At 44.8% G+C, this 26,771-nt stretch overlaps 1 protein-coding gene and 1 long non-coding RNA gene across 22 annotated transcripts in view; one reads left to right on the top strand and one right to left on the bottom strand.

Moving 5' to 3' along the window:
* LOC140618045 (uncharacterized) overlaps positions 1-7,974 on the top strand; it is a 29,228-nt gene extending 21,254 nt beyond the window's left edge. For 2 of the 5 annotated variants that reach the window (XR_012018195.1, XR_012018199.1), the window contains one exon: positions 5,897-7,974. This is a non-coding gene — a long non-coding RNA (uncharacterized lncRNA). Of the gene's footprint in view, positions 1-402 lie in introns of all 5 variants that reach the window. The other 3 variants (XR_012018196.1, XR_012018198.1, XR_012018197.1) reach the window with 3 other exon arrangements.
* KIF16B (kinesin family member 16B) overlaps positions 1-26,771 on the bottom strand; it is a 315,045-nt gene that overhangs the window by 5,183 nt on the left and 283,091 nt on the right. For 12 of the 17 annotated variants that reach the window (XR_012018188.1, XR_012018181.1, XR_012018183.1 and 9 more), the window contains one exon: positions 395-589. Coding sequence is in view for 5 of the 17 variants with exons in the window: in XM_072800003.1 (XP_072656104.1) it covers positions 395-589 (195 nt within the window). In the remaining 12 variants the exon portion in view is untranslated. Of the gene's footprint in view, positions 1-394; positions 590-8,413; positions 9,716-26,771 lie in introns of those variants that run through there. The other 5 variants (XM_072800008.1, XM_072800007.1, XM_072800004.1 and 2 more) reach the window with 2 other exon arrangements.

The following is a 26,771-nucleotide window of genomic DNA, read 5'->3' as shown; positions in this document are numbered from 1 at the left end:
GATCCCCCGGGTGGAAGGGCTGAAGCTGTCCGCCTTGAGTGGAGGGAATGGAGGTGATCCCATACACAGGAGGAAGGGGGCTCTATGGGCTGCAAGACGGGCACAGAAACTACTGCATCTAATCCACGGCATCTAAACCTTGGGTCCCCAAGCCCTTAACCATAGGGCTCACTCCCCTGCTGGATGCCCTAGAAACCAGTGTGTGCCCCCTGGGCCTATTGGGACCTACTTCTGCCTTACTTGGCCATGGCATTAGAGAAGATCCTTCCAAAGTGCCTTTCTTTGTCACATAAGGGGAGAGTGAGAAAAACCAACTATCATGGCAGTGCAGGACTGGTGTCCTACGATGCTTTGGTTTCTTGTCTTTTTAAAGCAGTCTGTAAATAGTTCTTACCATTTCAGACAAACTAGCACGTGGCAAAGGCCGGGTGAGGCTGGAGATGCTTGCGGTAGCATTTCCCACAGGATGAGATGGCATCACACTGGGCAGGTCCCACATGGCTGCGGCTGTTTTGAGAGACAAGAGTGTCCAGTCTCTTGGGCTACCTGAGAAAGGTTTGCAACACATTTCACCATTGCAGGTCAGCGCCTAGAGGGCAGAGGGCATGAGGATTAATTCCCAGACTAGCACCCTGTGCCCGGCAATCAGCATACACAGCACCTCGACCACGTCCAGTGATGGGTTGTGGTGGGGGTCTGAGGGCACGGATTCCAGATTGTTCTCTGAGACTTGATGGGTAGCTGGTAAGTGTTAGGCCCAGGCTTCAACTGGAGCAAAAGCTCAGTGTGCCAGTTTGTGAACGCGGATCTCCCAGCCCCAAACCCACACCAGTCTGCTCTGGGAGGCAGAGACCAGAACTCCGCAAACCCTATTTCTGCTCTGCCAGCTGCTCCCAGTCAGGATCTGCCAAGGCAGGGCCCTAGAGGGAGACCCCCAGGCTGGGGGAGCGAGAAAGGATGTTTCTTTTGCTGTCTCTTCCTGTGAGCATCATCTCAGCAACACTTCTGGTCTTCCTCTCCTGATTAGATCACTCCCTGTTGCTGTCAGCTTTGCCTCCGCCACACTCCTGCCACCCAGGAGCAGCAGCTGAGTCCAGCTTGCAGTTTTCCCAACATGTGCCAATGAGCCTCACTGTGGCCCCACCCGCAGAGACACCAGCACCTCCCCCTCCTCGGAGGCCTGGTCCCAGCTCCCTCAGACCCTTTCTGCAGCTCGGACACCAGCACCAGCCCTGGTGCCCCTTTCTCTTTGCACTCTCAGTTTCAACTCCGTGGGGCACCTTTCCTCCATGCTTCTGACTTCCTTCTCGTGCCCTCCCAGCTTTCAGGGTGGCAGCTGCTTCCTGTAGTTACTACTTTGAGTTCTCTGATTTTTACTTTTTAAGTGACCTAGAATTTTTTAAAAATTCTTTTTATGAAAATAACTGGCGTGCTATCTCCCGACTCACCCCATGATTGACACACTCCTCATTTTCCTCTAATCCAGGCAGGGACAGTGGGCCTGGAGCTAACCGAGGACATTGAGGCTCCAGTTAGGGACTTGGGTAGGCCACAACCTCTCTCAAGCTGCTTTACTTTTGGTAAACGAAGAAATGGATTTGAGTCAGAGATGGTAACCTGGGGAGAGAGCAGCCTGAGGGTGCGGACTTGCCTGCACACGCACTTCTGCAACATGCTCTGAAGTCCCTTTGGAGAGGATGTCCTCGCCATCTCCATGTGGACTGCCTAGTATCCAAATGGATTGTAGATCCAGATTGTTTCCAAGGCTCCTTCCAGCTCTGACAACCTTTTGTCTGTAGCCAGGTGCACTGCTGTCCCGCTCACAACCTGTGATTTTGCCAGGAGCTTGGAGAATGTCCCAAAGGTGGTGCAACTCAACTGAGGCAATTTCAGCAATTTCAGCCTGGTCATAGGCACACGAAGAAAATGCAAGAAATAACTGGCCCCTCTGCTGGGGCCACTCTGAGCAACACAGACCTCCCGGGAGGTATTAAAAGTATGCTAAGTTGTGTTCTCCGGGGCCTCCGTGGGTTATAACCTATCCCTCATCCACAAGATGCTGTTTTACTGGCAGGCTTTCCAGAACAGATGGAGACTTTTCTTCTACGCTTTGAATGCTTTGCTTGGCTTAAGGACACAAGAGGCTTGGACTCTGGTAGCAGAAGGCTCATGGTTTTTTGGAAACTAGCAGGGCTCCTGCCATCTCTAAGAGTATCCGAGGCTTTCAGCAGCCCCACCAGTTCACTGAGGTCACAGCCACACGTGCAAAGCAGTGGCACATGGAGTTGGCGTGGCACTCAGTAGAGGCAGCAGGAAGCTGATACTACTGAATGCTGAAAAGAAGTGCATGGGCAGCCAGAGGGCCCTGGCTTTTAACTTGAATAGATTTGTCCCTGCACAAAAGCTACTTAGGGAGGGAGTCTTTGAAGGGTCCCTGCCCCCAACAAAATCAACTCTTACCTCAGCATGCACAGCCCTGTTGACTCTGCGAGACAAGCGTTTGAGCCAGAGGAACATCAGAGAGAAGGTACATGAGCCTGGCTGTTTGTGATCCCTGAGGCCCCTGTGTCCCGGGCTGAGCACAACCCTCTACTTCTGCTGTACCTTCTTCTCACGTGACACGTGTCCTGGCCTCCATGGCCTCTTGCTCGTGTGGGAAGCTTTCACTGGCCGCAGCCACAGCCAATGGCAGTCTGACCCTATTGGTGATACTGTCCTTGGTGGGGGCCAAGGAGGACTCTCTCTGCTCGCATCCATCCACCGGAGAAGCTAGTTTACTAAACGGCTTGGTGAATTAATGCACGAAGAGCAATGGTCCTTTTGAATGGTAGCACTGAATTCATACAAATTGGATCAGACGAAAATGTTTTGAGCACCTTGAGTTAGGAACGTCAGTCTCTGAGCCATCATATCCACAGAAACTTGACCTGCTTCATTGAGCCCCAGTCTCAGGCTGGCTGAGAGAGGTTTTGCTTTCTGTTCCAGTCAAGGGGCTTCTCTATACATCCAATGGATGGGCTACAGGCTGTTTTTTTAATCTAGAAATAATCTTTTCTCGTACAGAGGAGGCTGGGATGATGATGCTCAGGCTCAGAAGGTAGATAGAGGGCTTGATGTCCACGTGGGGCTGCAGATCATGTCACCCCAGGCTTAAGGAGGACACAGCGTCCCTGTGCGGTCGCTGGTCTAAATCATGAACCAAACCCCACAACTAGCTCAGTTCCTTGACAGTGGTGTCTCGTAGGAACCCAAAGACAAGACACGAGCTTTACTTGGATTTGCTGGCAACCGTGGTATGGAAGTTTGGACACACCCCAGCCAGATAACCGAGGCTCTGCGGAGAACATGCTTCTCTCAGGCGAGAGCCTCTGAAATCTCAGAACCTTAAATACACTGATAGTCAAAGTTGTAAGAGCAGAACCGGCAGGCTCTGCGGCTCTCCCCAGATTGCTGTCCCTCGGTTGTTAACATGTAATCGGGAAGTTTGCTTCTCTTTATTACCTGTGATTTAAAGGATGAGCGCTAGTTACCACGAGCTCTTCCTCCCCAGGGATATCCTTCCAGAACAGTGGTAGCTGATGGGAAACGTGATCTCATTTACAAAATTTCAGCCAGCAACCTCTCAAGTGCCCTTTCCTCTGGCTGCTGTGTCTCTCTCCAATATGTCACTGTCCCTTATGTTCTCTTCAGGTTACAGCGATGATGAGTTTTCCCTCTTGCACTCGCTTTCCTCAATTTGGAGCAATCTCTCTGCCTCCTTGGCACTCATTTCTCCTCACTGCTCAGGTATTAGCTTAGGAAAATCGCAGAGCCTCCCAAATGAGATCACTGGTCTAGTATGTTCTCCCAGCACTGCCTACTCTTGCTCCGTGACATTTGTCACTTTGGTTGCACCAGCACAGGTGAGTTGCCGAGTGCACTGAGCTCCCTGACGGCTGGCCCTTGGCCACACTGCTCACCACTGTGGGAGGGGAGGGGCCCAGCCCCGTGCTAGGCCGGGGAAGGTGCTCATGAGCACGTGTTGAATGACTGGTGACATGTTGGTGCCAGCAAGGAGCAGGCTAATTCTCTAACAACCAGGAATGAGCAGAACACAGCCTGTTGGCTCTAGATCTCTGTGCCATGTTCTCTTGGCTGAGATCTCAACACTGAGCGTGGTCAGTGGAAGGAATCACACGGATGGCTGAAGTTTGGTGTGATCCTTCCTTCACCATCCCCATGGAAGGAAGGGACTGGGTGGTGGCTATGACACGCACAGAAATGGCTTCAAGTTGGGCAAGCACTGTCCGTACTTTATGGGCTAAGGCCCACCTCGCTGTGTCTGCAAGGTCCGGAGAGGAGTGGCTCACACAGGGACGTGGGGCCCGGCCAGCTGGCAGCAGTTTCCTGATGAGAAACACACATACGTGTAACAGACAGCGAGCCCGGTGGCCAGCAAGCTCTTCAGATGCAGGCTCCACCGCAGAATATTCTGCCCTTCAGATCCTGAGGGGACCACCACACTCTCTGGCCAAGAGTTCTTCACGAGAAATATCTAAGGCTGCTGCCCTTGTGCCTGAAGGCAGAGAATCCTGTATCATGTAAACATGACCTTCCCCATCTGTTTATAAGGGAGTAACAGCCAGTGTTTTAATATGACTGCAACCAAAGAATTGCACCCCCTGTGAATCGACTTTTTTACATCCATTAAATTTAGGGCTTAGGGGCACCTAGGAGGCTCAGTTGGCTAAGTGTCTGCCTTCGGCTCAGGTCATAATCCTAGGGTCCTGGGCTGGAGCCCCATGTTGGGCTCCCCAGAGGGGAACCTGCTCCCTCTCCCTCTGCCTGCCGCTTCCCCTGCTAGTGCGAGCACACACTCTGATAAATAAAATCTTAAAAAAAAAAAAAAATTAGGGCTTAAAACACCATATGAAAGAGAGTCATTTATAATGTCAAGCTACCCCCCCGCCGCCACCACCACTTCCCTCCAACCCCCACACCAGTTTCTAGCTTATTTTTAGGAGAGAAGCTAACAGGATTTAGAATAATTTAAAGTGCAAATATTAAAGAAAGCTCTTAATCACCACAAACTAGTAGATTGTTCGCTGTGATTCTCTCCTCTAAGAGATTCCCTGGCAGCTTTGGAGAAGCAGCTGCAGTCTTCGGCCTCCCTCCTTCCCTTTCTTCCGCATGGCTGAGAAGGAAGAGGAACCTCAGGAATAGCAGGCCCCTGGGCTGTAATTCAGCCAGAAGCTCTCAGGCACAATGTTAAGTGCTACTGAAACACTTCTGCAAATATTAACTGTGCTTAAGGATTTTTGACGCTTTGAGGAAAAGAACTCTGTTTTCAAGCAGTGAAGATATTTGGCTATATTTTTCATGTGTTTTTCCCCCCAGTCTTAAATTCTAGAGACAGGTTTCTTTCTTTCTGGTGACCTGCCTTAATGGTACTGAACACTGTATGTTGACCCTATGGGGCTTTCGCATTCAGCTGATGCATTTCCACTACACATCGCCAATTTTGTACCTAGTGCACTTTTCCACTTTAAATGCGTGAAGAGAGATGGCTTGTGCATCTTTTTTGCAAACACATTTATCCCTCTCTCCCTGAGAGGAAAACATTCTGCTTTTCCAGCAACAGAAAAGGAGCAAAATCAAATCAATGAACCTCAAATTCCCACAGAAGAATCAGTTTTTGGAGAGGTAACCCCCCAGAGAAAGAAAAGCTTCATTATTTTATTTTCAAATGAAGGGGTACCAAATGGGCACAAAGAAAGAACATTTTATATTTAGTCATTTTCCAAGAGATGCACAAAAGGGAGAACTTCTTAGAAAGGCACAGGGTACCTCAGGGGACAGTACCAGAGCTTTGTGTGCAGAACTGCAGTGATAAACGCATGTGAATTGCTATTTGCAGGGAACAAGGATGAAGTCCTATCGTTGAACCCCTTCAGTTCAGCCAACTGTCTCTGCCTCTCCTACTGTCTCAAAATGTAACCGAATTCTCTACTGGGTTGCTAAATGAAGGCTTCTGAAAGTAACAGCCTGCCCAACACCAACACAGTTTCTGATTACCCCCCAGATACTGCTGAAGGATCAATTTGGTATATGATGCTGTAGAAATTTATGATAAATGGATTTGTTTCAATCGGAAGTAATTCTGTATCGTGCAAAATTCTGTATTGTGTGAAATTCAAAAATCACAGAATCGTTACCCATGTAATTATCCTCAGAAAAGAACACTCTTTTTTTTAAATTTTTTTTTTTAGAAAAGAACACTCTTAACAGAAGAACATAACCAGGTCCTCTTCTTGCAAGTGGAAAGAACACTGCTGTTAAAAGGAAGGATATACAAGGTTTAATTTGCCAAGACTGCGTCCCCTTAGATTAATGGTCTTTATTTAGTTTTCCCAAAACATACATCAACTGCTTTAGTTTTATGTAGATTGTCAAGAAGTGTATTTCAAACCTCTTTTGAACACTACTGATTGGAAAGCAGGACACCACTGAATATCTTCTCGTGACTGTCTTGAATTGACATCCAAGTGCCTTCTGAGGAGATGAGGTTTGCCTTGTGGTAGGCTCAGCATAAGTAATAATCAGTCCCATCACAACAGGACACTGCTCTCCATCTCCGAGAGCATGTCTGAGGAAATGATGGGGCACATGTGGGATTGTGCCCTGGGGGAGAGGAGTCTGAATCTTCCCTTTGAAACTTGAACCCACAACACCAATGTGCCCCAGCTGTGAGGCCGGAAACTGTGGCCTAGCAGCAGCTACACATCTGAGTTCACAGATGCTCTAAGCTGTGAAACTCCGGTTGCTTCTGCCCAGACTCCCAAACATATGCTGTCTAGAGCACTGAGTACGGGTAGCCAGGGCCAAATTGAGCAGAACTGAGTATTTGTATATACAAATGTAAATAGAAGTGGCCCTGGGGCCTGGTTACCCTGTTCATGAATCTTTAAAGCATCTCCCCATTATTGGCCAGAGAATCTTCTAGATGTCCATCATTAGAGAGCCAGCATGTCTTGGTTACTATCTATTCACATGCCCCAAATTAATCAAAGGTCTGGGTGGGATCCAGGCTGAAGATGCCTGTACTGCTTGTGATTATAAACAAGTGTGGTGCACACATTTTATTGCAGAAGCAAGACCTAGGACATGCTAGAGCAGCTTAAATAAAGACTTCTAAGTTCCTTAGATTTGTTCAACTGGCTACAAAAATATTGTAAATCAATGGCACCTCAATCTGAATTGCCTAAAATGGTCATCTTAGCATTAATTTGATGCGCTTGAAGTAATAACCTATGCATTTGCTAATTTTCTTTTACTCCTTTGAATCAGTCAAAACAAGCCTCCCATTTTGTCATCCTGACTCTTACAACTGTTTTTTTGTCTTCACTCCAGGAAGGGATTCCATTATTTGTTTAGGTGAGACTGTACATTGGCTTTTCCGCACTCCCTCATGTTGTATTCAGATCAAGCTGATTCCTAGTTTGTATTTCATGTCCACACACCAGGGGCCTACCCGGTCCATCCACCAGGAGTAGTTATTCCCCTGTTCATAAGCATGGCTAGAATGGGACCTAGAGATCATCTTGTGCAACAGCTTGGTTTTCAGTCGGGGAGGCTCAGGCTCAGAGAGGTGAAATGACCCACACTTCCAGCACAGCTGGCTTTAGCCAGAGCCTGTTAGTGCTTGAACTTCAAACTCAACACTGATTTCTTAAAATGAGGGTTTGGAATGAAAGGGTCCTCTGATTCCTGCACTTCTTACAAACACACACATTTGCTTATTCTTGCCAAGTTAGTACTGTGTCTTGTGTCACTTCAATGATACGCGTGCGTGAGCCTGGCCTCCGGTACAGATCCGAAAGGGCAGGGGACAGATTATCTGGTCAGTGAAGAAAACCATTTGGTTTACTCAGCAAACGAAGGGAAATCTGTACTGTTGTGACTCTCTTTAAATAAAGGACCTATGGTTAATTATTATCCCTCAGCTTTTATCCTTTAATCTCTAGGTTTAAATTCTCTGGTAGTAACTGCCTTTCTAAACCTATGCCTGTAATCACCGCTGTAGACAAAAGCAAGTCTTTCTGTAGCAATTTTTGAAGTCCTCATTTCTTCTCATGTTAAACTATGATATCTAATTAGTATAATAATAGTTTTCTCCCTTATTGGGATAACTGCATCTTTAAACATATTTTTCAGGTTGGAGAGCTCAGTTGCACAGGCATATCCTCGAAGCCTGAATGCAAACATGTTTTGTTACCCCGTTCATTTGTGGCTTCAAATGTTATTCCAATGGCATCTTCTGAGACACAAATGCTAAATTATACATTATAGATCTTTCCAAACACATTAGATAAATTTTTAAACAGACCAGTAGGGATGATCATGTTATAAACTTAAAATAAAATGAGCTACAGGATAGATTCTATGACTTCATTTAATATTGATAGCAGCTCAATTTAAATTTTGAAAAAGCAAATACCTTTAATAAATTTGGTGTGAACGATTATATATTTTGATACAACTATTGTACAGGCATGTGTACATATATAAATCTATAGGTAGAATTATATATATTTCCATATATACCACATATATATTTTTTTCTACTCACATTTTTCACTTTAGTAAAACAAAGCAGTTTACTGTACATAGATGTGCAATGCTACATTAAGTCCTGAGTAATTTAAGGGATCATTAATCAACTACTATAAATTCTAGTCTTTCAGCCAAAGATCCAGTAGATTCTGTAACAAAAATGTGAAAAAAAGTAACATTTAAAAATAGGCTTTCAGCTATGCGCTTGTTTTGTGCTTAGCAGAATAAGCTCAAGAATGCACCGTGGCCATTTACATTTGGGGAAATCTCCTCAAATATTCAAGATTAAACAAATATCCTATTTGTATGGATTTACAGAAGCTTTATGTGATGTCACCTACATCCAATTTGTCAAGCATGGAAGATTCCAGTCATGATTGGACCAAAATTCCCTTTTGCAGAATATGAAATTCTGTGTAAACATCAGTGGTTAGGTATTGTACAAAAGTTCCGACTCAAATGAGGGGAAAAAGAAAAAAAGAATACAATGAAATAATTTAAAATGCTTCTCTTGGGATGTTGCCAGCCATGTGGAAGGAATATAAAAAATAAGACATATTTTGGTGGAAGAGGAAACCAGATGACAGTCATTTAAGGGATGTCTGAAGAGCCGCCCACTTACTTCGGGGAGGTCCTGGGCTGGCTGGGCTCAGAGGGCCCAAGACAATCCAGCCACACCCCTTTTACCCCATGGGCAGACTCCTTTGTGAGAAGAAGGAAGCAGTGTGGAGAGAAGGCCACATTTGATGGCAATGGGACAGCAAAGCTGCCTGTCGGGGTCACGTCAGCAAAGCGAAACATGCCCGTCCTGGCTTCAGGCACTCAGTAGGCCCCGGTGAGGCAGCCTGAGCCAGCTGTTGCGCATCTGGCCGCAGCAGGAGGAGGCTGCCCTGCACCGGGCCAGCCACTCCGACGAGAAGGCACTGCATTGGTGGTTTGGGTGGTTTGTCCATCACCCCCAGCTCTACCCCGTCCCGTGGCTGCTGTAGTCAAAGACTCCCTTCTTGAAGAATGGTGAGAACTCGCAAATGGTGTGTTTGGAAAGAGTGAGCCCCACTTTGTCGATGTGCAGGGGGGATGTCGCAGATTGGAGCATCACGCTGAAAAAATCCCTGAGGTATTTCTGAGGAAGAGACAAGAGACAGAGCATGGTGAGATGTTGGGTGGGATCAAGGAGAGGAGAATGAGGTATTTCTGAGGAAGATACAGAGCACAATGATATATTGTTGGGTGAGATCAAGGAGAGAAGAAACTGCAGACACAACTTGCTGCCCACTTTAAAAGAGCTGTTGCTGTCATTACAAACAGTCTATGGAACTCTGTGAGGCCTTGGCTGTCACCGCACCAAGCCACTGCATCCATGATGCAGGTGACTTCTCTGCACAGAGAAGTGGACTCATGGCCACATGGCCTCGGATCCCCCTGCAGAGGATGCCCAGAGAAATAACAACGTGGTGCCTGGGGTCGGAGTGGGGAGGGGTCTGCTTTCCAGCAAGAGCGGCACTAGTTAAGATTCTGTTTTTTAACAAGTCATTTCCTCCCAACTTACTTATTAAATAGAAAGCTGATTAAAAGGAGGCAAAAAAAAAAAAAAAAAAAAAAAGGCTAGGCAAGGCATCTGTACAATGCTAAATGTGCTGCTGATGCGCATTTTTAAATGGTTACCGTCACTGTCTGCTTTGGATCCTTCTTATAAACTAAAGGAAGAGAAACACGAGGACAAGAGGGTCAGTTCCAAAAAACTAATATTTACAAATCATTCTGCAAAACCTATAATCCTCAATGAAAAGAAATTCTTACTAAGATTAATTGCTCTGAATCCTTGGCACTGCCCCTCCCCCTGCCACACGTGTTTGTCACAGCATTCGCTGCCTTTTCTGGCACCAGCAAGCAAAGCATGTCTGGGACTAGGATCTCAGATGCTGGGATGGAATCAGGCAGGCTGCTGGCAGGATGTATTAAAGGAAAAGAGGACACACAAAAATAGTTAATATTTTTCAGGTCAGGCAAATGTTATTTATAACAGAATGGGATGGAATACAGGGGGTAGGGGTGGAGGTGGAACGGGAGGGAGGAAGCCTAAATCTTTATTTCTGACTCAGCTTGTTTCAGATTGTTATAAACAATCCTATCACAAACGTTGAAATTAAATGTAATAATTATGGACTTTGAGTAACAAAGAAATTTGTCTGAGGCCTCAGAAGCAGTGGTTCCCAGTCAGGGGTGATTTGTACCCTTGAAGACATACAACAGTGTCTGGAGACATTTCTGATTGACTGTCCCTCTGGGCTGGGGGGTATATCCAGGTGCATCCTACGATGCACGCATTATCACAATCCTAATGTCATCGTGCCATGACTGAGACACCTTGGCCCAGGGAGTGGAATTCAGCTTCCTCTATGAACTGCCAGCCTGAAATCTACTTCTGAAGGATGGCACTCTGCTGGAGGAAAATTCATCAGTTACTTTCTTAAATGTAATAATGAAGATTATCAATAATTAACGTTTGTATAGTAATTTGTAGTTTCTAAAAATCTTCTAATTTCTTTTTTTTTTAATTTTTTTTTTTATTTTTATTTATTTATGATAGTCACAGAGAGAGAGAGAGAGGCAGAGACACAGGCAGAGGGAAAAGCAGGCTCCATGCACCGGGAGCCTGATGTGGGATTCGATCCCGGGTCTCCAGGATCGCGCCCTGGGCCAAAGGCAGGCGCCAAACCACCGCGCCACCCAGGGATCCCTCTTCTAATTTCTTATTGCTGCACAGTCACTGCACATTCCTCAGACAATCTGATGAGTCCTGACACATGCATACGCCCAGGAAGCCATCCCCAAAGCAGTAGAACAAAACGCTCATACCATGCCCCCAAATTTCTGAACTCACCTAATTTTATGTTATCATCGTACTTGGCCTGGAATTACCTGTTTTTATTACTGTCAAACTCATTTTCGGGTAAGGATCCTGTTGCAGAAATGAGCAAGGCTACTAATCAGAAGAGGGGATTTAAAAACAAGTGTTTTTAACTCAGACTCTTTTTTTGTTCAATATACCTAAGATACTGGTCTCACAGTAATCTCTCAGGAAAGGAGCTTGAAAGAGCAATCAGGTGGAGGCAAGAAGGTGCCAAAACCAATTGCTGAAAAATGAAGATCTTACACCAGGACTTATTTTTATCAATGGCAAAAGGGAACCGTACTTCAACTTTGCTGGGGGAAGGGAAGCTGAGAACTGCAACTTTAGAGGGACCCGCAGTCCAGTCAATATGGATATGAGTGCACATCTGAGCCCACACCCAGCCAGCCAGCCAATGCTTGCAAATGCGATAAATGTAAGTGAGCAAATGGACTGTTGTTGACAGGTCAAGAGTGAAGTGTTTGGGACAAGGATGATAAGGAACTTGTGCACTGGAGCATGGGGCTGCAACTCTTCCGCCATGAACAGAGCCAGGCGGCTGAGCAGGCATCACATCCATAGCTTCCATGCAGCCCCTACTCCCCTCTCCCACAGGCCACACCAATGTGCAGACTAATGCTCACAACCAACTTGCAGACTAATGCTCACAACCAACTTGCCTTCAAGATGAATTCTGCCAGAATGTGAAGAATTCACATCTGGGAACTGGTATCCTACCAACATTTGTCATAATTAGTTCACAAGGTGGGGTGGGGGGCTTTAAAGGGCCAGTAGAGACCAAAGAGTGTAAAGAAAAGTGAAAGTTAAAAACATAAATAGAAGAAAAAGTATCTGACATACCTTCCCCGCCAGGACACCACTATCAAGAGAACAGTAAACTAGGTGTAAGTAGGGCCTTTTTCTTTAAACAAACTCACTAGCATGTCTCCATGGAACTTGAGGTAGAAGGATCTCATTCAATGAATTATAAACATTACAGGAGAGTTTTTACATTATAAACCAAACCTCTGCTTAGCAGGACTGGGCAGCCTGGGTTCCCTTTACTTAGACTGCTTCCTTGGCCAAAGAAATGCTTTGATCAGAAGGTATTCTTTGCAGTGAGCTCGAGGTGCTCTGAAGTGTCTGAGTGAGTCACGGTAGCCCTGGTGGTGTGTCCAGAGCCACATGCCTGCAGCGGGCTGGCCAAATTCCTTCTGGTGAATGACAAAACCAAAGGACTACGTATAGGGCTGGGGACAGAAGACAACTAAACTTCCAGAAGGTTCTTGAGGTCACAGGCAGCAGCTCATTTTTCTTTGTAACCCCCACCATGCCTGACACACCACTGAGCTTGGGAAAAGTGCGTGGAAGGAACCCTGATGATTGATTCTGAGGCGTTAATTTTTAAAAATTCAGGTGTACACAGAGAAAACAGCACACATGCACAGCCAAATGAAACTTCAAAAAGTGGACACCCCTGTGTGATCAGCACCTAGGTAACAACAAGACAGCACTGCTAGTGCTCCCATACTCTCTCACGATCCTTTCCCCAAGAATAAGGCTATCCTATCTTTTCCTGACTTTTCCTACTGTCGCTTAATTTTGCCAGTTTTTGAACCTTGTGTTAATGGAATCACAGAGGACACTCTCTTTTGTGTCTGGCCCTCCTATGCTTCACATGGTGTACATGACATTCACACACCCTTTTAGGTATAGTTGCAGTTTGTTCATTCTCACTGCTGTATAGTATTCCTCATGTGAACATGCCTATTGCCTGCTTTGCACAGACAGGCACACAGGATGACTGGTTTGGTTCTTCCGTTTGAGCTCTTCTTCAGAGATGCAATGTGCCCCTACACAATGGTGTCTGGTGAATCAGGTTTATTGCTCTCTCTCCAGTAAAGAAATTCTCCCTTAGGGATTTTAGGCTCAGGCCAAGATCAGCCAATGAACTAGAATTCTATTATTATGTCTGTTTAATATACATTATAATTATATATAATATATGTATTTAAATACACACATATTTACATTAGTCGTTTATGTTGCTTGGGCTCACAGTGTTTTCTACAGCATCTGTGGCTGAATGGAAAAAATTACAGTTCTTCCTGTCAAAGCTATCCCCCTTTTTATCGTCTAACTCTTCCTGGTATGTGAAAAATAAGTCAAGGAGCCAAGCTGCATCCCCAGGGTATTTCACTTTATAAAAAAATACTACCAAAAAAAAAAAAAGTATTACAAAAAATTGAAGAACATAAGCAGTTTAAGTGGCTTATCAGGGTCAGAAGGACAAAATAGGAAAAGGATTTGTGAAATCCAATATCCAATTTCTGTTTCTTTCACGTGGTATTTCTCCGAAAGGAAGGAAGGAAGGAAGGAAGGAAGGAAGGAAGGAAGGAAGGAAGGAAGAAAGAAAGAAAGAAAGAAAGAAAGAAAGAAAGAAAGAAAGAAAGAAAGAAAGAAAAAAACAGGCATATTTAAATCTTTGTAGCTATTAGGAACCACAGAAGGCCAGCAACCTTTGCCCACCCTGGAGGTGAGTATCTCATCCAAGTCTGCTTCATTAAACACTTGTCAGGGCCACTGTGAACAGGGCGTTGCACCCACTACCATTGTGCACATTTCAGGCCTGCCGTGCCCAGGGTAGCTGGAGGATGAAAGTCAGTTTAAACCAAATCCTTTACCAATAAGATTGCAACCCTGCAGTACAGAGCAAGGCGGGGGGGTGCAGGTACTGGGAGAGGGTCTGGGTATGAGTGATGGCGGGAAGGGCAGGGGCCACACGGAGATGGAGGGGCTTGCTGAGGAAAAGGGAAATGATGGAGGGTATGGATGGAGGCAGAACAGAAGACACAGGGGAGAGAAGGAAACAGCACAGCAATATTGGCGACCAAACTCTGGGAGCTATCAGTTTGGCAAGACAAAAAAGATTTAAGAATGATAAGAAACAGATGAGACATTTATCTAGGTTATTTACTTTTTGCTACTTGGACCAACACTAAATTATGAAATGTTTTCTTATTGATACTTTCAGGAAATCCAGTTTAGATGGCTGATCTTAAAGGCATAGTTCAGGACTGAAGCAGAGAATCTTGATTCCGTAATACGCCTTTCTTTCACAGTGTGCAGGAGTATCTTCCTGTTTTTTAAAGTCAGTCTATGCAGGGGTTGTGGGGGGTGGGGTAGAAGTAACCAGGACAGACAGGCCCCCTGGGTCTATTCCAATCAGTGTTAAATAGGCATGTGCTTTAACTCCCATCCCCAAACAAGACAAAATCCTACAGGGGACCAGGAGCTTTTTAAGAGAAGGTCAAAAGAGCACAGAAGGACATACAGCCTGTCCCAGAGATCCACGCCGGGCTCCTGACCTCTTCTTTCCAAAGCGGTCCTCTTCTTCAACTCATCCCTGCCAAGACCCTGAGGACTGTCTCCCACGTGCACACAACAGGCTGACTAGCCACCATCTGGTTACTTTTACAAGGGGGCTATTTATCAAGGGCCTGCAGTGTTCCAGCCACAGTGAGAACTTCTCACGGTATATCTCATTTAACTATCACAACTTTATGAAGTAGGGACCATAATTATCCCATCTTCTAGATGAAGAAACTGAGGACCAGGAGGCTAAAGTAATGCCCTGAAGGTCACAGAGCATAGAAGTGGGAGTGGCAGCACACACATCCATATCTGCCAGCCCCAGGGACTGGGTATCAATCAGCAGCCTGCTGTCCAGTCTACCATTCCCCTATTTTCCTTTTGGCCACCCCCCACCTCCTGAGCACTGCCATCTTTCGCCAGGTAAAGCCATCTACACTGCGCCAGATACGTTTGTTGCCTTTCCCAGACCTAAGGCTGCTCTCACAGAGACTGGGAGGCTCTGGGTTCTCTCGGGTTAAGTTCTATGCAAACACAAGAATGGGGAAAAAGATCTCTTGTGGTGAGGCTTATACTCTACACAGAGTCCAATGTAGCTGTGCCCACGCTTCCGTATCTTCCTTACAGAGCCTTGTGGGCACTGGCCATTTTGTAACTGCCCTGCTTCCTTTTTCCTTCCCAAATAGCACTCAGATTCCCTTCTGAAAAAGTATCTTTTCCCCTTCTTTGGGAAGACATAGGACAGAGGACTGGTGAATTGTTCCTGTTCATATTCTGGGATGGACACCCCATGGCCAAAAAGCTTAATGAAGATACCACTTGGCATCTGCTGGAACCAAGCTCTTCCAGATTGCACAGCCACTAGTACAGGGTGTTTTCAAGAGTGTAAGAAATTCAGGGAACTCTCAGAGGCCCAGCTGCGGGAGAGCCTTTGGTCTCGCCACTCCCAAGCCCAGGAGTGGAGGAATCCATGTTTTGACAATGGCCACAGTGATTTTGTATTGTTTGCAAACAAGTTAATGAACAATAAGCCCTGTCGTGCTGGCAGGTGGCAGGCACCAGTCTGAGTCTGAGGAAACCTTCCACCTATCCCACATACAAGCTCCTCAGGGTGCTAGTTTGAAGTCAGATCAAGATCTGTACAGGGCACCCAGCTCTTAGGAAAAGGTCAATCCTAGGAGGCTTTAGTGAGTAACATTTCAGATGGGTCAGCACATCCTAGTGGTACATCCCCAGCCAAGCACTAACCTGGAAGGTTCCTGCCCCAAACCCTGATATACACACAGGGCAATCTCAAAATTCCAACACCATTTCAAAACAACATTATTAATCTTTTGAACCAAAACACAGGCTAAAATGGTCTATTGGCTGTGTTAATGAGTTCTGAAAGGTGAAACACACTCCCTACAGCAATACAGAACAATTCAGCAAGAATTTAGTCAATTATTTTAGAGCTTTAGCCTGGCACCTCAATCAATACACCACATTAGGAAGAAAAAACTGAAAATATAATGTGCTGCTACATGCTATTTTCATTTTTGTTTCATTTTTTTAAAGATTTTATTTATGTATTCATGAGAGACAGAGAGAGGCAGAGACATAGGCAGAAGGAGAAGTCCCATGTGGGGAACCCGATGTGGGACTCGATCCTGGGATTCTGCGATCATGCCCTGAGCCGAAGGCAAACACTCAACCACTGAGCCACCCAGGCGTCCCTTTTATTTCATTCTTGATGAAGGTCATTATATTAACATGATTCATGTGTGACCTACAATACAATTTCTGTCTCCACTCTGGCTGAAAGTACTTCAATTACTATGACAACCTAGCTAAAAGCTGGCCTTAAGAGCCTCTGCTGGGTTATTCTTTTCAACTCAGGAGCTTCTGGATGAAATGCTAATCTAGTCATAGAGACCATGTACTCTCTGGTCCATCCATGCAAAGATCAGCAGCAAGTTAAATAAGGTGGTACTTCCCATCTTGCAGCCATTTCCTTTCAGGTCTGGAATCTAGAAAGGAGGGAAGATGGAGTGGCATCCACGCTCGGCAAACAGTATGAACAGGGGAGCCAGGCCAGCAGGTAAGGGCTTTGTGTGAGGAACAGCAGGACCTGAAGGAAAACATGGAGGGCCCTGCACCTGGATTTGAGTCTGCAGGCACGCTGTACAAAGCACTTCCCAGTTCATGAGCTCAAGAGAGCATGAAGATATACTGAGGAGGAGGAGGACCAGGTATGCATATCCTGTTTACAGGGGAGGAAAACTGAGATCCTAAGAGGCAGTGACTTAGCCAACATCAACAGTCCATAGAGGCTGACAAACAAGTGGCTCTTCAAATTCAGAAGAAAGTCAGATGGCCTAATTCACAACGTACAATCCCTTAAGCATGAAATGTAAGGAGTCAATGTCAATGCAGCCCTTTATGGAGCCCATGCTCACAGAATTTGCCACTGTGTGTGTGTGTGTGTGTGTGTGTGTGTGTGTAGAGAACATGTGGGAGGGACACCTGGGTGGCTCAGTGGTTTAGCGCCTGCCTATGGCCCAGGGCGTGATCCTGGAGTCCTAGAATCGAGTCCCACGTCAGGCTTCCTGCATGGAGCCTGCTTCTCCCTCTGCCTGTGTCTGCCTCTCTCTCTCTCTCTCTCTCTCTCTGTCTCTCATGAATAAATAAATAAAATCTTAAAAAAAAAAAAGAGAGAGAGAGAGAACATGTGGGAATGAGAGTAAGGCCTCAGAAGCACTGGAAAAGACCTTATTATTTTTGGTTCCCTTCCTTCTGTTTTAATTACCAACGGGATAAAGTCAGGACTATTTTATGTTATTAAAAAGCTTGCTAATAAGGTTCATGACTGTAACGGCAAACTGCTGCTTCCTTCGTGGCCACGTACCACCCAGCTGTGTCACTCTCATGATTTCTCATTTCACAAAATTTTAACATAAATTCATAATTTAATTTAAAGTTATTGAAATCATTAAAACGTGCTTTAAAAATATAGTAGGGCCTTATCCACGTTTCCACTGTAACATATTAACAGGGAAGACAGTTTGCTGGAATTCCTCATTTCCAGAAGTCATTAGCCATGGTGGCAGCTTAAAGATAACAATCAGTCTAATAAGACTTAGAGGTTTCATTTACCTTGCAGCAGTTGGAAAATTCATCCTTGACTGACGGGTTCTGAAGACAGATCAAGCCAGGATGGAGACACGCTAGGATATTTCCAGACCCGAGAGAGGTCTGGTTACCAATGACTATGGGTCATGAATCAAACCAGTGGGGTCAATATTCACTCACTCAAGTCTTCCCAGTTTCAAACTCTCATAAATTCTAGTTGTGTCAACTAGAACTCTCTCTGGCTATTTAGGAATTCTAAAATTTGTCTCCACTGGATCAAAAATGCTGGCTTCCTTTCCTGACATGCCCCTAAATGTCCTCCACATTCTGATGAAATTAGGACAGTTTAAGTAACTCATCCATCCACCACAGTTACCACATACCTGCTCTACTTGGAGCTGTGTGCCAGGCACTGGGTATCTAATGTTGAATATACAGACACAAAACCTGTGCTGCCCTGTACCATGTCTTCATTGTTTGGAATCGTTCATCTAAATCCTTCTTGTCTTCTAAGGACTGGATGAGGTTTGTTCTTTGTTGGCTCTTCTCTCTCGAGACTTCATTCATGCGCCCAACAGATATTTACTGAGAGCTTTCTACGTGCCAGTACTGCTGAGGATTCAGTAGTGAAAAAGATCATTTCCTGTCCTGAGTAAAGCATAGATATTCCAAGGAGTTGGATAGGTAAACCACTGATTAATATATGGCTACATATTCTAAACAGGAATAAGATGCTTTTGGAACACACAGAAAAAGGCATCCAGCCTAGTTCTGGGAACTGGTGACATTTAGGCCAAGAGCTGAGGGATGAGTAAGAATCAGACAGGGGAAAATACTGGTGGAAGATACCTGAAGGAAGCCTATTCCAGTGGGGAGAGCATGTGCAAAGCCTCAGAGCGAGGATGCACAGCTTGGGGGTCCTACCAAGAGTTCAGCATGACTGGACTGCATGCACACTCTTAGCAGAGGGATATGCTTCTCGAATGCACTGCTTGCCATCTTGGTCTCTCTACTGGTCTTCACACTGGAGGTCCTGTACTGTGCTCTGGCAGTGTCTCTTCTCTCAGATCCATGGATCCTTTCAGGCATTCTGGGTAGAGCCTGTGCTTGCTTATTTTCACCAAGAGAACACAGCAGAGGTAAAGCTGACAGTGAAGAAGTCACCTTGCAGGCTCTGGTGCCCTAGTGGGCCCAGTCCTTGGTGGCACCATGATCAGAATGCGGTCATATAAGGGGCCTGACCTGATACCTGACACTTGGAAAAGATGAACCACTCAGCGGAGCCCTGCCCAAATTCTAGAACCACAGCATCATAAGCAATAAAATGGTGGTTGCTTTAAGGAAGTTCAGTTTTGGAGTAGATTATTACATGGTGATAGATAACCAAAATACATGTGTGTGGGAAGAAGGTAAGAGAGGAGGGTGTCAATGAGATTAGTCAAAGCAGAATAGAAAAGTCTCTGGTTTTTATTTATAACTTATGACTAGCCATAAATCACAGTCCCATCTACTACATGTTAACCTCTCCCAACCTCTTTAGTATTTCTAATGAATAATTCTGTCTTAGCAGGTACTTCTTTTCTATTCATCCCAGGTTTTAAAGTAAATACTTGAAATAAGTAGTCATCATTTGAAATATGACATTTATTTCTTGATTTTATAAAGAATTTTGAGAGCTCCCAGTTAAAATTCATCAGGGTGAAAATGTTAGTCTGTGATTACAGAATCGGAACTATTCATTACAGCTATTCAGAGAATCTTCTTTATGAGCTTAATGACATAAGCATATTGTATTGAATTATTATGGTACTGCATCAATTGGGCTCATAAATTTAATATACTCAGTCTGGTTCACATATTCTAATAAAATCCAGTGAGCTTTAAAACTTTTATAAGGAATATGCATTTAAAGTCATGTGATATTCAATTTTTACAAGTCGGCATTCCTGCGTGGGGTACTAAGCATAGCTTCAGTGACTGTGATCACCTGGCCTGGTAGACCAGCAAGCTGAAGGGGAGATTTCCACCCCCATAAGCAAACAGGCCACAAAGAAAGCCCCAAATCTGCTCAGACTGAGAAGCTGGTTGAGCTCTTCTCCAAAACCTAAGTCGATACCAGGCCCACCTTTTAGGCTCATGGAGGCAAGAAAGTAACGAAATTCAGGCTGCATCTTGAGCCACAAGCAATGGCATGTCTGCTATAAGGAAGCAGGCCAACCACTTCCAGAAGGTCTGAAAGGCCCTACTCTCAACCTCATTTGGTTGAAGCAAAATATGGGAGGATACGCTCTGTTGGAGAAGTGCAGGTTCCAGGGCTCACCCTGGTTCTTTGACTTTTGCTTAGTGGATCTGGGCTAAGAGACTGGTAACAGCTCCACAAAGAGGCACAGCAACTCAACGGTCTCCACATCTGGGCGGGGAAAGTAGAAAAGCAGCCTGGAGGCTCACCTGGCCGTGCAGACCACATGATTGCTGGATTCCAACCCTCCCATCATGAGCCACCTGCTGGGACACCCAGTCATGCAGGAGCCACCACACTGGGCACAGGGATGTTACAGCACTGGGGTTCGGATTAAGTCCCTGAACTCCTCTGCACCTCAGTTTCTTCTCCTGACAATATCATTGTTTTAGATCAGAAGATGAAATGAGCTGTGTTTGTGAGGTGCGTGGGGCAGGGTCCAATTCACAGCATGCATTTATTAAGTAGGTGACATTATTATCTACATGGCTTTGTCCTCATGGAGTTAATCTGCAAATATATTTTTTCTTCTCTTTTAGATGTTTAGAGACACATGGGCTTAAAATGTGGAAGTATTTAATGCTTTAATGTTTTCTCCTTCAAAGGAAAGTGGAAGACAGCAAGTCTGGAATGGCTTTCTTCCAAAGTCACCTCATATCATATACTCAGATACTGGCAGACCCTTCATTTTAAAAATGCTTTAAAGTAAGGAGGAATTAATGGGTTTCTCAAAATGGGGAATTGTAATCATAAATTTAAAAATCTAGGCTAAAAGAAAAAATCTAGGCTACACCAGGTAAATTAACGATGCCCACAAAACTCATTTTAAGAAACATTTTGGATTCTGAGATTCTGGAAAAATACCATCTGGTGCAAAAAATAACTATTCTATGTTTCTCAGCTCATGATTCTTTCTTGCAGGAACCTTCAAAGAGGTTCCTGACATTCTGAGACAGAATGACTGCTCCAAATGACCAATTTTAACTGGCAGACTTTCAAATGAGAATCTTGCTATGTGGTAACCCTCTTGGCTATAATGTACTTAAACTCAAAGAATCCGGTCCCCAAAAGCTTATCAAGAAGTAATGCACACTGACTTTGGTGTCCCAAAGTCTCCCTCTTAGTAGAAGCCATGCACTTGGAGGCATTGTGATGCTTTAGGAACCCTTAATGATATCTTGCTCCTTCCTACCATCTGTGCCTGGGGTTGAGCACAACCATCCTCCCCTTTAATGTCTGACCTGAGGTCACTTATATATTGATGGTAACTTTTCTCAGCCTGGCCTGGGACCAGGCCATCACTGAATACCAATGAGTCCCTGAATTCCAGGGCGAGAGGGTCAGCTCTTAACACCAGGAGGGAAGAACCACTGCCCCTTTTTGTGTTCTGTGGACTAGTGGGATCCTGATGATCCCTGTCGGACTATTTGCCTTGCAGATTATCCTCCTGCCCTGAGAGTTATTCCTCAGTGTCCACACATTGCCCTACATCCCAGGAGGGAGACATGGTCATGCCCCAGGTGTGATGAGGCCGGTGGCCCTGAGTGGTATGCCTGTAACCCCCCCCCCCCCCCAAGAGAGGATTAGCTGCGGATTTGGATTATCCACACCAATGATCCCCTTCACTGGGGACAATGATGGAAGCTTGACTACATCAAGGAAGATGGAGGCAGGGAGAAAAGCCAGACCAAAACTTCTCTAATAATACATTTCTGATTCTAAAAAAGGATGGGATAACTGTAGATTTTTAAAAATTCCTTCACCAAACAGATATCACCCACACAATTAAACATCTAAGTTAAAAAAGAAATTTATATATATAGATACACACACACATCCCTCCTGCACAGCACTTTGCTCATAAAAGACACTCACCATTAGGTGCTTGATACAATGAATATTAGGTAACTGTAATAAATCATGATGAACAATGAGAAGCCTGGGTTTTCTCTCTTTAGGATCTTCCCTTGCAGCAAAATTTCACAGATTTACAGTATTTTCTCTCTTCTGAACAAAGGAAGTTTACTAAATTACTGTGGAGAGGAAGTTTATCAAATCTTAATTTATGCTTCAAAGCCAAACTTTAGGAATTCTTCAAACTGTCTTGGCTCCTCTTCAAATCTGAGGAGTCGCTGCAGAAGAGAAGTTGGGAATGTTGCCGGGTTCAGCGATTAAACAGGGCTTCCTTGGATACTTGTGACTGGCTTTGTTAACCACCAAATGAACCTGAACCCATGTAAGCACCAGTCTTTCAGTCGTCAAAACTTTTATCACTGAGATTGTTCTCAGCTGAGAGGCTCTGAAAGCAATGTGGTGTAAGTTAAAGATTAGGACTGGCAAAATGTGGACAGAAGATCTCACAGATCAAAGGGAAACTGCTCCAGCTGGGGGACGGTGGAGAGAGCTATGGGGCCATTTAATCTATGAAATAATGGACTAATTTGGGCTAATTTGACATGCAGTTTCTCCCACAAAGAAACTGCCTTTCAAAGCAAGAAATGTCAGTTTGTGTTGGACTGAGCTATGACTTGGATATGCCCATATTCTTTCAGAATAAGAAATTGTAAATAAATGTGGTTTTGGCAACTGCACGATAAGCAGCATAAATAGAAAAGATAAGGTGAATCAGCAGCATCCAGTACCAAGAAGCATAGATATCCCAGCCTATGGAGATAGTTTGAGCAGACGGTCTTCACTGCTTGTAGCACTTATCCACAGAGCTCTGAAATAAAAGCCCCACAATCCACTGGAGCTTTGTTTTCAATCGGCTAAAAAAATCCACTGAGAAAAAGGGTGATGGCTTCATTGACTGCCATTTTCAACTTTGATTAATAAGGGTTTTCCTGATTTTAGTATCAGTTTCTCAATTTTACTTATAATAATATGAAGCAGGTGATCTCAATTAGAAAACAAAGCCAAAGTCGTCTTTTTTTTTTTTTTTTTTTTTGGTTGCCTGGAATGAATTATATGTAAATGTAACAGCAGGACAGTGAATTCCTGGGAACAGAAATAAGTCTATCTAAAAGTGGATGTGAGCTTTACATGGTCAAACAATGAAGACAAAAAGGTGTATAAAATTGGAACAAACCCATTTCTTTCTCCCAAATATGGTTTCAAAGGCTGCAACTTATGCTATGATTCATTACTATGAAATGTAAGTGACACAGAAAAAAAGGGGGGGATTGTCAAAGGCAAAATCATAACTACCTAAATTCTAAAATAAAGATGAGGGTTTTTTTTTTTTTCTTAAAGATTTATTTATTTATTCATGATAGAGAGAGAGAGAGAGGCAGAGACACAGGCAGAGGGAGAAACAGGCTCCATGCCGGGAGCCCAACGCGGGACTCGATTCCGGGACTCCAGGTTCGCGCCCTGAGCCAAAGGCAGGTGCCAAACCGTTGAGCCACCCAGGGATCCCAAGATGCAGTTTTCAAAAGCAACGAAAAGACAGTAGAGAGGATCACTGGCAAAGGCTACATGAGCACATTTAGGAAAAGCACAATTCATGGGGCACCTGGGTGGCTCAGGTGGTTAAGCATCCGACTCTTGATTTAGCTCAGGTCATGATCTCAGGGTGTTGGGATCAAGCCCCGAACTGGGTTCTGCACTGTGTGCAGAGCCTGCTTAAGATTTTCCCTCTGCCCCTCCCCCATCTCCCTCTATCTCTCTATCAAAAAAAGGGCACAATTTACTTGGAAAACAAATCTAAATAAATGGACGAAAGGAAACTGAAGCATCTTTGAGAAAGTCTAATTCAAATTTATGAGAGAAAGGATGATTCCCAAATGTTGATATAAACAGTAAGCAGAGGGCTAGGAGAGATTGAACAGAGAAAACTTTTTTTTTTTTAAGATTTTTATTTATTTGAGAGGAGAGAGCGCGCATGCATGCACAGTAGGGGAGAGGGGCAGGGGGAGAAGCAGACTCCCTGCTGAGCCAGGAGCCTCAATGCAGAACTCAATCCCAGGATCCTGTGCTGAGAGCAGACGCTCAACTGACAGAGCCACCTCGGTGCCTGAAAGTGGTTCTTAAAATACACAGATGCACAAGAAGAATCTGCATGTCTTTTGGTCTTTTGGAATAAAGGGAATGTGTGAAGAGGAACTGTACAGATGTCAATGGAAATAAACATAAGTGAATAGTTCAGGAAGAGGCTACACCTTCAGGTTTCTAACAGGACCAGAAGATGCAAAAGTAACAAGCACAATGTTAAACAAGGGAAGGAAGAACGACATGGATCACATTGCACAGTGCCTCTCAAACACTTTGTGGAGCAGGACCAACTGAAGGGAGCAGAAGAGAAGAGAGAGATAAAAAGAAATGGAAAACAGACACAGGAAAATTCAAGGAGGATCCAACCAGAGGGTTCAACAGAGACAAATGGGATTCTAGAAACAAACAATAGGATACAAAACTTTATAGAGGGAAATCATCATGAAAACTGCCTAGAAATGATGGACGTGAGAGAGAATTGCATGTGGAGTATCCTGCAGAACTGAGGTGCTGCTCACCAATGTGGAACCATGAAAACTCAGAACCCTGGGGACAGAGGAACCCTACAAGCATTTGGTAGGGGTGACGGACGTACTATGTCACATACAAAGGACTAAGAATAGGGGTGCCTGGATGGCTCCATTGGTTAAGAGTCTGCCTTTGACTCAAGTCATGATTGTAGGGCCCTGGGATCAAGCCCTGCATTGGGCTCCGTGCTCAGCAGAGAGTCTGCTTCTCCCTCTCCCTCTCCCTCTGTTCTTCTCCTTCCACCTCTCCCCACTTTGCTCTCTGTTCTCTCTCTCTCAAATAAATAAATACAATATTTAGGACAAAAAACCCCACAATGGATCAAGAATCAAATTGGCTTTGAACTGCTTCACAGCAGCACTGGGGTAGAAGACAATGAAGCAATCCCCTTGAAATTCTGAAAGAAGATGGTTTCCAACTAATATATATATATTAGTTTCCAACTAATATATAGATATATATCCAGCCAGTGTGTGTGTGAAGGACATATTCAGAGATATCTCTTGAAATTTACCTCTTACATATGGTCTCAGGAAGCTACTACAGATGTGCTCCATCAAAATCAGGCAGTAAATCGAGAAAGGAAAACATGGGCACAGGAAGCAGGGGAAACAATTCAAGAGATAGCAAAAGACAACGGAGATGGAAGGTTAGAGTACCTGTGGCTCAATTTGACTAGAAGAAACAAGAAGTTTCCAGAAGAGAGGCCTTCAAGGAGACCGTGTTCATGAAATATTCGATGGTCTCAATGTTTCCAGGAGATGCATACAACTGACCAAGCATTTGAAGTTGAACTAGTGATGGATATATAATAACCTGAGCAAAGACTCAAGTTGTTCGTGTACAATCCTGACACACTGCTGGGCAGGGGTGGTTGTGTCTCCACATGTTTTAGGATGGTGGCAGGGTGGATGTGTGTGTTAGGGGATATTAATAGCACCTCACATTGAAGCAAAAATCAGAAAAAAGCAATACATGAATGCAATTTTAGTCTGTAGGAAAATACTGAAAAGTATTGTGAGAATTGCTGCTGGGGAAAGGGGAATGGAGGGTATGCCTGGAAGGCAGAGGGCTGCTTTCCAGAAAAGCCTAGTAGAACTATTTGAGCACATCCATAATTGACACTGATTTAAAAAGAAGTTTTAAAATCTCTCACTGGAAAAATGGTCAGAGGGGATATATGCCCAACCAGAAGAGCAATTACCTCTAGGCTACACCTCCGTTTGATATCCTATTAAAGCAGAGATGGAGGGAGATTCTTTTCAGATGATCTTGGTCTCAGAGGCAAAGGGGCAGGAAAGCAAGAGTGGGAAAAGGAGGTAGCTAGTACAGGGCCATCGATACTCAGGTTACTATCCAGGGCAGCACTCTGTCCCACTGGGGACACTTTGAGAAACATGCAGAAGGTGCTTCTGAGTCATCTGCAAGGATGGGAGGCAGGCACATTTATCCATACTTTTGTCTCTCACTGTTTGGGAGGTACCTGTAGGCCTCACACCTCCGTCCAACCTCTGGGCTGCGGCCTGAGGGAGGAAGGGGAGAGAGTGCTGGGGCGCTGCGGCACACAGTGGGGTTGTTCTCCACAGCTGTGGCCAGAATTCTGGAAGAGTCAAGGGGACACGGAACAGCACAAGGCACATGTCAGCTATGGGATGGGACTAGGGTTGATGGTGATGAAGAGGGTGCCCTTGGCTCAGTGGTGCCTGGTAACCACTCTGGGGAGCCAGAGTACGGGGGTGGGGGTTTGGGGGGGTAGCCTTTGCCTTTGGCTCCAGCTGCTTTCTTACCTCCCCAGTGTTCTTACTTATATAGTGTTTAGCATTTTTAGTTTTCTGACAAGGACATTTTGATTTGCAGCAATCTTACTCATTACTTTCCTAAGGATGAACAAGCATTTTTAATGGATTTAAAATGCAAGTCTTATTGCAATCTCAGGCTATGAGACAGAGGTGACTGTAGCTTACGCAGGGGCCCAAGAGAGTTCATGGTCAAAATGATTCCAGAGCATTCAGAAGACAAAGAGCTACCCATTAGCTCCCAGCT

This window comes from Canis lupus, chromosome 26, assembly GCF_048164855.1.
Source record: "Canis lupus baileyi chromosome 26, mCanLup2.hap1, whole genome shotgun sequence".
Taxonomy (NCBI): Eukaryota; Metazoa; Chordata; class Mammalia; order Carnivora; family Canidae; genus Canis; species Canis lupus.
Note: the sequence above shows the minus strand (reverse complement) of the source record. Positions and strands in the feature narration are given on the sequence as shown.